The following is a 10,448-nucleotide window of genomic DNA, read 5'->3' as shown; positions in this document are numbered from 1 at the left end:
TGGTGGGCCTCAATACCAAAATCATACGTGACAAATAATAATTCAATTAAAAACTAATTAATTGCTATACGGCGCAAAACGAATTGAATACATTAAGGATATAAAAAACTTATAGTATACGAAATGATAAAAGAACACTTAAAAGTATACCTGATTTCCTCCTTGACCGTGACACTCAAATGGTTCAACGGCCGCTTGCATGTGTTCCAGCTTGGCGGCCGAATCGAGACACATATTTGTAATAATATTTGCAATCTGTAAAAGTGCGAATTGAAAGTAGTGCTCAACGTATAGAAGAGAAAAGAGTTTGTTAAAGATAGAAAATGAATTATCTTGCAGTTGTTGTAATTTTCAATTTGGTCTTAGGCGTAGTACGGTAATTCCCCTCTTTTGTGAACGAAATTTGTAAAAATTTGTAAAAAATTTCAAAGCGTATTTAACGGATTTTGTGGCGGTCGCAATAAAAAAAAAGCTCTTGCATGATTTACTCTTATGTATAACAAACCTGATTGCCGCCTTGATTATGGCATGGATATAGACCGACTGGCTTCTTCAGATCCTTTTTACGCGCAGGTGAATCCAAACAAGTGCGACCGCCGTAACCTAAATTTCTTATCTAAATTTGCCAAAAATTTATATTTGGATTTTGTTGTTGTTAGTTTTTTCGAAATTTATTTATCAAATAAAATAATTTTGATGTTTATGTTTTCATTTGTACATTAGGTATTAATATTGATATATAAAGATAATATATATATTGGACTTACCTCTCCATATGCTACAGATTCACCTGGTATGAAAAGTTCTGGATATATTGTATCCAAGTACCATTTGAAGTTCTTACAACCTAAGCGGGTTCTGTAATATAAATAATTTTTAGGGTCATTTTTAGGATATTTGGGGTATTAAGTTTTAGTTGTGTTACAATTGCTGTTGCTGACTAATTTTAATAATACTCATATATATAAATATTACAAACTCAGGGTTCCTTTCGGACACTGAGCATTTTACATTAAATATATTCAATGAGATAAATCAGTACACCTATTTGGTGTTGGTCAAATGGATTTAAGTATATAATAAAGTTAACATGATAATAATTCACGTTTGGTTTATTGTAATAAATCGAAATAATTAGCTCAATATCGATTTTAAAAAAGTAGTCTTTCGATTAATACAATAAGTTTAGGAGAGCTTCAAGTCACCATTATTTGAAGATTGTGACATCACAAAGAAAAACTGATGAATAAAAGTTTTTTTTATCAAAATAAATGATAATTGGAATGATACAAGTACATTAAAGATATTGACAAAATTATTGATGAAGATCGAACAAGTATATTCTTACATGGTAAGCCTCTAACCTCTTCTAGACTATTAGAATAACATTTGTAACAATATTATAACATGGTTAATAATATCTACATTATTTTCGATTAAGATTGATCTCACATGATGTGAAAAGAATTTTTAAATGAATTTTGCTATATATGTTTGGTATAGTTGTTGTTCTTATCCAGATATTAATAATTTATATATAGGATCTTTCCGATTAATTTGAAATAAGTGTAATAATATATAATAAAATAGATCCAAAAAAACAAAAAAACTCTGTTACTTAAAAAACAACTTCAGGTAAATAATATTAAAATATCTACAGTTTAAAACAGTTTAATTCTTATACCATCCTTCTCAAGTAGCAACAAAAAGGCTTTCTATCTTGTAATAGACAAATTCTTTAGCATCATAAATATTGTAATTTCAATAGCTACCGAAATGGATTTGAATATTTTAGAGATTTAATACCCATAACTTCTTCAAATTATTATTATGTTTTTGATTCGATTTAATTCTTTATAAATATTATATATTCGGGCAATATGAATACCGGCATTGTGTTATCTCCACTCTTATTATGGAAGATTAAAACATTTCTTATGAATGTACCATTCCGACGCAACGGAATTACTGTCTGTATTGTGTTCTTTAACGATTTTTGCAATCAATTATGGTTTAAGTTGGCAGATGAGCTCAGTGAATTCAATCCTTGACTACCAGTCAATATTGTTACATACATTACAATATTCGTTAGTCCTTCTGTCTGTCAATTTCACACTAAATGGACACAAATCACTTAATTTCGTATATAAATACCGTAAAAGTGTACATTGCTGGCTTAATGCTAAGACACCGTGGCACATAAAAACGGATATGCGAGTGAGAATTTACCTTAATTCCTTTCTCGCACTGACATCACCGAAGTCACCCTTGTCATTGCCGATTCGTTGATAATAGTATTTCGCATAGTCGTCCAACCAAACTTCAGCCAAGCGCACGGAATTCTTTTTCAGCACGTTTACACCTGAGCGCCACTGCAAATAGAGTGTTAAAAATAAGGCGTTAAATGGAGCAGGTGTAAGTTTATGTAAAAAGAATATATACAGTCGGTTTTTAAGACTATTAAAGGTTTATATATATACACAATTATAAGTAAGCAATTAAAATACAAAGTATTAAGCTTCAAATTAGAGAAAAAACTTCTACGAGTAGATACTGCATCATGCCAACTATGTCATGAATGAAGTATACCAATACTATCATTGTAGCGTGTCTTGTCATATGAGCAACATGTGATAGTTGATACTAAAAACGTATATAATATATCGAACAATGTTATTTCATAGACAAGAACAGTAATTATCTTTCACAACGTCACTTGTCTTGACAAACGTATTTCCACTCTATGAGAACCAACAAACACTATATTTTCTGCCTTCAAGTTACATCCTTTTATATATGTACAGGGTACATGGGTACATGTTCCATAAATACACCATACAGTCTACGCACTAGAGGCCAGCAATTTGAAAAAAAAAAGTGTATATAAATTTATATATTTTTAAATTTATAATGCAACAATACATAAGTGTAGTCCTTTCTGGGCAGCTCACTCGCTTTGTCCTGTTCTCTCTCTGTCGGCCATGGCAACAATAAAGTTAATTACCAAAACATTAGCAAAGCCTTTGGGTATCTGTGCCATGGAAACGTTTTGTATTTGCATGGAAAAAAAACAAGATACAAGATTGGAGAAATGAGCTGGCATGTACCTTCAGTGTTTTGAAACAAAGTTGGACGAAAGTGTAGTGGGACCAGTTGGGTTATGTTTGTAGAACATGCTGCATGGGAAATCGGACCTTTTTTCTGTTTCTCTGACATGTTAAAGGATTTCTCGTTTAAGTGGTTTATGCATGTGAGCATTGTTTGCACTGGAGTACAAAGCTGATAACATGAGGTATTAAAATCTGTGCCTCTTATCTTATTTATGCAGTATCATTTTAAGCATACTGTCATGGCATTTGAGATGCAAATTCCGACAAAATTAGTTGGCTGTGAAATATGAATGTAAATTTTAAGTCCACATGTTACTTTAAAATGGCTACAAGTGCTTTACACTATAAAAGCTGATTGCGAAACATATCGGTATTATAATAAAGTTCACATCTTAATGAAACAATCGAATTATTTTTAAATGTTTCTATTAAATTTTGTTAAGAATCACAACTATTTTTATAATTTTAGGCATTATGCTATTTAACTTGAAATGTTATTTAGTAAAACTAAGTTCAGATATTTTAAATGTAATACCTTTTTATGAAACAACTATTTGTAAGTGAAAAAGACTAAGAAGGCTAAGACCTTCTCTGTTGAAATAAATAAAATTTAATACAGAATAGAACTATGATTGAAGGAAATATGCGAACTATTTAGTTGCATATATCCTACTACCCTTTTACTTACTAACCTACTAGAATACTTTTGAATCGTATGGGTTCTATAACACCACATTACAGTACGGTACGCTATTGCTACCACTGCTGCATATATTACAGTGAACAACAGCATAAACGCCTTATTTCTGAATAGAAATAGTTTTATTTTTCTAGTGGTTAAAAAATAGCTGAAGACGTAATGTTTTTATCTGAATACCTGTCCTTAATAGTGATTAGTTTATTACCATAAAGATCACATTTGTGAATAACTTGAATCATATTTCAAATTGTCCACTTTGTATAGACATATAGAAAGGTAGAGATCAATTTTAGCTAACTTGATTTAAGTTAACAATACCGAATGTCACAGTAAACTCAACCTAATCTGATATATAATCAATTAGAAGTAGAAAAAAACCTTCCTTTTAAAATAAATACAACCAAATGGCTGATTTAGCTAAATTTTCAACAAAGAAGTGAAGTGTGAATAAATGCAATTTCACTTAAGTTCAACAATTCTAGTAACCGACAACCTAAAAATTGGGTTGTTCCTATAACTACGATAACGTCGCTCTCCTTAATAAAGTAAAACAGATATGAGAATATTGACAGGTATCCGTTTGCTTGTCTAATGAAATAAAATTTCGACTCTCCTTTGAGTCAGAGAAGACACTTAGCTACATTCTTTGTGATTGTCCGATTTTACTCTGAACCCTATTTTCTTCTGATATTAATAAATTCACAGCAGGTTCTATTTAAACCTTCATTCTTAGCACTTTATGCTTTTTGTTTCGTTAGGATCGATTTGTAGCACTAAAGACCTAGCACTATACCCGTGTTGATAACCTATTTATTTCTATTCTATACTATTTTTTTTAGACTGAATGTATTACTAATAGATATGCTGACTATTAACAATATATTATTTAATTAAATTCAAAAATATATTCTCCTACAATTCATATATTATTTCACATAAATATTGTATATTTGGAAATTATATATTATAAATAAATATATAACTTTCTAATAATATTATTATTTATTTTCTAACATTTTTAATATTGTTCTTATTAAATGATGTGTTAAGACCTCCAAATAATTTAATTTTTACTATAATTGTTATATTCTTAATATATTTGTAAATAAATATATATTCTCGATATATATATAAATTTATATTTATATATATATATATTCGAAACTATTAACTATTCAATAAAGGTATAGGCAGTTAATGATTTAACTATATGCTTACCTTATAGGGTGATCTTTTTCTGAAGATGTGTCCCACATGTGAGCAAGGAACAATTTCCAACGTACCACCACACATCCAAGTCTTAAAAGACAATTCCAAATTTTCGCCACCCCAAATATCGAAACCGGAATCATAAGTACCCAGCAATTCGAAGAATTTACGGTCAATTGTGAAGAGACCACCGGCCATTGTGGGTGTGTAAACGGGCTCTGCCGAGTTCTGTAATTAAAAATATTCATAAAAAACATTAATGAGAAAATGTTAGAAATTGAATGAAAAATAAACGTGTAAACAAAAGCAGAACCAGAAGAGTAGAGGGAAATAAATACTAAAACACAAAATTTGCCAACTAATTGTTAATTACATTTCTTGCCTGAGGCATTTAGAAAGGAACAAGGACACAAATGTGCTGGAAAAAAACTCATTTTCACTTCAAAAGAGCAAAAATGAAAATGATTTCAATTGCAGGCGGATCTGGAGTCGAGGCTGTAGCGCAGGCAAATAATATAAGAATATGCAAAAGGACTATCGTCCTTATAAACTCGTAAATGTGTTTCTGCAAATTGTTTTTATGAAAAATATTATTACTGTTTTGATTACTCGATGGCTTGGTTAAATAGTTGGTTGGCTGGTTAGAGACATACTCATGCGGGTGTTATTTTCGTCAGACAGTCGAAATATTTCTATTTCTGCCTATCTGACATTATGGCAGATTAAACTTTCAAATACGTCTCAAATTGAGGGAAAACAGTTTTGCAGCTCTGGAGCAATTTTGAGTACATAAGGACATATAATTTCAGAAATTGAAACAAAAGTGTATTACGATACTTAATTTAATTGCATGACTTTGCATATGTCGTGAAGTATGATTACTGGAAGCTATTCAGTACTCATGTATGTAGAGTGTACAGAAACCTCATAATCACTAAGTTAGACTGAGTATGAGTACTTATATTTTATTATTATGACATCGGATATTCTGTGTGTGGTTGTCGGATGAAGTAGAACTGAACTCATGACACAAAAAATATCCTCAACTAGGTCTTTTTAGAAAAGGTCTTTTTTTATTTGGAAAAAAGTCTGTAATGATTAAAATAACTTAAATTTTGAAAAGGGTTCAGCTCATAAAATAAGTTACCAACAAATATATTTTACGAAAATAAGACATGAGTAGTTAGTGTTTAAAGCTCCTGTACATTCACGTACACCCAGTAATATGGTGGATGGGCTAAAGTGATAAAGGATACACATAGATATCACATAGATGACCTATTTCGAGTCAGAGATGATATTTTGTTACCTAGAACAAATCTATCTTGCTAAGATGCCAACGCAGATTAAAATATCCCATCAGGTAATACACCAACAACCTCAACTTAGTCCTATGCAGAAGGGGCTATTATTGGCAGTCAAAACATTGGACTGGCGGTATTAATTAGGAAAGACAACTGAAACTCTTATTTGTAATATAATTTATGGATTAGATGACTATGTATTCTTTTAAAGTCTTCACCTTGAACTAATGGTTGTATAAATACATTACACATTAATACTTTAAATTATTAATAGATTTATAAATATATATATATATAATTATATATCAAGCTAAGTTAATAACAGTTAACATAATATATTTTTTAAATTTAGATTTAAAATCACAAAAGCTACTTAAAATTCATCAGAAATTTTGAATCGTTCACTTCTGTGGATTGTGCTTCTGAGTAATTTTTCTGCTTATTTATGTAGCTGAACGGATAAAATATTAGGTATTGCATATTTGAAATGGGTCACTTCCATTCAATGTATATTTTGCCCTATGTGTACTCTTACATTAGTGGATTGTTCCCACTTTGCAACCGCAAATTTTACAAATCCACTGAAGTATGACTGAATGGAGATCGAAAATGTAAATCTGTTTTGGAAATGTTCGCATCAAAAGGATAATAGGGAATTCATTTAAAACTGAAAAAGTAATGGAAATATGAAATGTTCGCATGCATTTGGAACATCTGTTGTGGAAAAGTTCCAAATAATGTCGAATTCATGGTAGATTAAAAATGAAAATATGTAACATGTTTTTATTTGAGGGAAATGTTCGATGAAAATTATAAAACAGATAAAAAAAATCCTGAAAAAATTTAATAAAGGGGAAAAACAAGTTTAAAAAAATTTGTTTAACTTTTGATTTGTTTTAAAATTGTTTTTTTTTTTTGTTTTAAATTTGTCATTCATTCAAGTTTTTATGAGTTTTGTTTTAATTTTATTATTTACACAGCTTTTGATTGTTTTATTTTTTTTTTGTCGCAATATTCGCAGGAATTGAAGAACAACTGAAATTGTTAAAAACGGTGTAAAAATATTTATTTTTCCTCAGTTCGACTTTTTTTTCAACTTTTTATTACATTTTTTCATTTAATTTTTTATTGTATTTATCTTCGTTGCCAATTCGGTTTTCCTTTCATTTTACTCACATATTTGACTGAAAACTTAGTTGAAAATGAGTTCCTGTGAAAAGGACTGATTAAAATGTAACTTCGAATCCATATTGACTCCTTTAACTCGGTTTATTTTAAAGATACTTATTTAGCAGGCAGGATACAAACACAAATAAAGTATAAAATGTCAACCTCAAAGTTAATCCTTACTTCAGTACCTAAATAAGCCATATTTTTTATACTTCTTAAAAGATATAAAAATGTGAATGAGATTTTATTTCAGTTTTAGGGTTATTAATAAAATTATTTACAGACCACATTTTTAAAGCAAACCATCCTACTGATGGTTTTACTAGCGTAAAAGCCTTTCAACACTACTTAAATCCTTTCAAATAACTACGACTAGTTGCCATCAATCACTTCTTCTTATTTCATTCAGTGCCTTCTATATAGTTAAGTTAATTTCTTTATTGCTGTGATATGCTTTCAGGACTCCTCTCAGTTACAAATACAGAAATTTTTTATTTGTTATGTGAGAAACTTTTTGTTTTAGTGAAATTGTTAAAAATTGTATTCTAGTAAAAACTTTGACCTCATGGGATCTTCCATGAAGAAGTTTTGTGTCCCGCATGCCCTGTCGGTATCTCTTTGACAAGTGATTGTAATAAAATGTGAAACAATAGTGTGCGACTGTTGGTTGGAAGTTTTGTGATTTTTCATTACGAATGTGAGCAACATTTGTTGACTTTCCATTTGGGACGTATTTGTCCTGGACGATGTCAAAGTGAAGCAACAAAAAAATTTAAGGTTTTGTTAAATAATCAAAAAAATTAGAGCTTTTCATTTAAAATAAATTTAAAATCTATGTGAATTTTTTAAATTAAATTTAATTAATTAATTTTAATTCGTTAAAAGGCAATATTAATTATTTAAACAGTTTTTCTAATACTCTCTCACATCCCTCTCTTTATCATTAAGTATGATGAGTAATAATGAGAAACAAATAGGGTTCCAAATATATATTTATTACTTTTCAAAATTAAAAGGATTTTAAAAACGCCTTAATACTTTTAATTAGCACATTCACCGGTATCAATTTAAAATATAATAGAATGAAAATAAAGAATATAGATTAATTGAAGAACTGAAGATTGAATTAATACTCTTGTCGAAGGGGAACAATGAAGATGGGGTAATTACGGAAAAATTACTTAATTAACGCTTGAAATGAACATATCCAATGTTATTATTGCGATTTATCGCATCTCCCGAATCGTCATTATTATTATTGTTGAGGCTAATTGAGTCAGTGCACTTGAGCACTTTTACTCTCTATTAACTACGAGGTTTCTTCATAACCCCTCTCTACACCTTGACTGGGTTATTGTTTATCACTTCATCAGACTAAGCAATAACTGACCTCAGATCTGCATACCTCCCCGAGGAGCCTGTAACCATTCTGAGTTTCGATAACACGGTGTTGGTAAGCCTGTCAGTTTTCGTAAATAATTTCAGGGCATTATCGTTTATGTATTTTTTTTATCGGAGAATATCATTCGTCTTAATGTATCATGGTACCATGAAAAGTCTTCTCAGAGCCTGGCTTTGTGCTTGAATACTTCATTGTGGTGATATTGATAGAGGCTTTCATCATTATCATTTCATATTCACATTGCCTGATTGAGGCATTGGAATGTCTTACTCTAAAAATTTTATTGAATAATTTCTCATATATGTAGGATATAGTATATTATAAACAAAATAGTATAGTAATTATAAACAAAATGAGTTGCCTTTGATAAATTCATATTAAGTTATTTTCGTCCTTACTTTCAAAGTGTTTAATTCATATATGCAAAGCAAAACAAACTTTGGTAAAAATAAGTGCATATATGTTCCCGGTTAAAACAGTTGGGTAGAATGAAAGGAAATAAATTGGAGAGTATAAAATTTCTGCCACTAAAATTATTTAAAAGCCATTATAAAGTTTTCAACTCAATATAAAATTTTTTTTTACTACGAAACTAATTTGCATAAATTAACCTTTTCCATACCGTAACCAAAAGGCATTTTTAAAATTTATTTTACCATGAATATTAAAGTCAAAGGCACCTTTAATTACCATAATTTGAGTGCAGCATATATTAAAAACTTTTAATTACTTTTCAGCATATAACAAGGAATAAAACCACAACAATTTTAGCAGTTCATTCAATTCTATACCATTTAATAAAATGAAAATAAAAAATAAAACTTAAAGGAACACAAATCAAAGCCATACTATCAATTCTGGCAATTACACTGAAATTACCTCTCAACAATTTTAAGTGTTAAAAATAAGTGTTACGAGTATTGTTCTTCTACAGTCAAAGTACTTGCCCTCCTCATTCTACATATAGACACCACCAAAGCCTGAGACCGCTAAACGGCGTCACATTAATTTCACACCATTTGAAATAAAGAAAGTATAAAGTGATAATATAAGGGGAAAAAGGAAAGGAAGTTTCATTAGTTTGTTTAACGTTTAAGCGCCTAAAAGGCAGTTATGTCATTATGAGGCAAGCATTTATTTTCCTTCCTTATTCTGTTCTTATTTTTTTCTTTTCTTTTGCACTAATTTCTCTTCAATCTTTTTGTTGTTCTTTTTTTTCTAAATGAAGACACACAATTTACATTGAGTGGCTTCTTAATGATTTTGAAAATTGAGCCTTAAAGTATGCAATATTATGTGCCTCTATTATTTTTAGCAAGAGTGTTGTGTCCTCATATCCTTATGGTAGCTTTCATGGCACAGTGTGTCAAACCATCTTTTGGATAGTTAAAATAATTTAAAAATAATTTTAATATGATATTGTTATAATGATTAAGTATTTTAAAGTTATTTGCAAGTTATCTTCTCTTTTACTTCCATTAAAAAGATTGATTTCATAATTTTTATTTCTAATATTTATTATTCAATTTTTAACTGATTTTCTGATTTCTATA

The 10,448-nt window shown here is 29.6% G+C and overlaps 1 protein-coding gene across 1 annotated transcript; it reads right to left on the bottom strand.

Annotated features, from left to right (window-relative positions):
* Window positions 1-296: 296 nt before the first annotated feature.
* Window positions 297-5,247, bottom strand: LOC119681287 (putative polypeptide N-acetylgalactosaminyltransferase 9). Its single transcript, XM_038094434.1, has 4 exons — window positions 5,029-5,247; window positions 2,230-2,372; window positions 768-858; window positions 297-616 (listed from the first exon to the last, which is right to left on the bottom strand). Exons 1-4 carry the CDS (start codon window positions 5,215-5,217, stop codon window positions 491-493), a joined length of 549 nt encoding a protein of 182 aa, XP_037950362.1. The 5' UTR covers window positions 5,218-5,247; the 3' UTR covers window positions 297-490.
* Window positions 5,248-10,448: the final 5,201 nt, after the last annotated feature.

The sequence above is a fragment of the Teleopsis dalmanni genome, chromosome 2, assembly GCF_002237135.1.
Source record: "Teleopsis dalmanni isolate 2A chromosome 2, ASM223713v2, whole genome shotgun sequence".
Classification (NCBI taxonomy): Eukaryota; Metazoa; Arthropoda; class Insecta; order Diptera; family Diopsidae; genus Teleopsis; species Teleopsis dalmanni.
The sequence above is the reverse complement of the archived record's forward strand: the minus strand, read 5'-3'. Positions and strand labels throughout refer to the sequence as shown.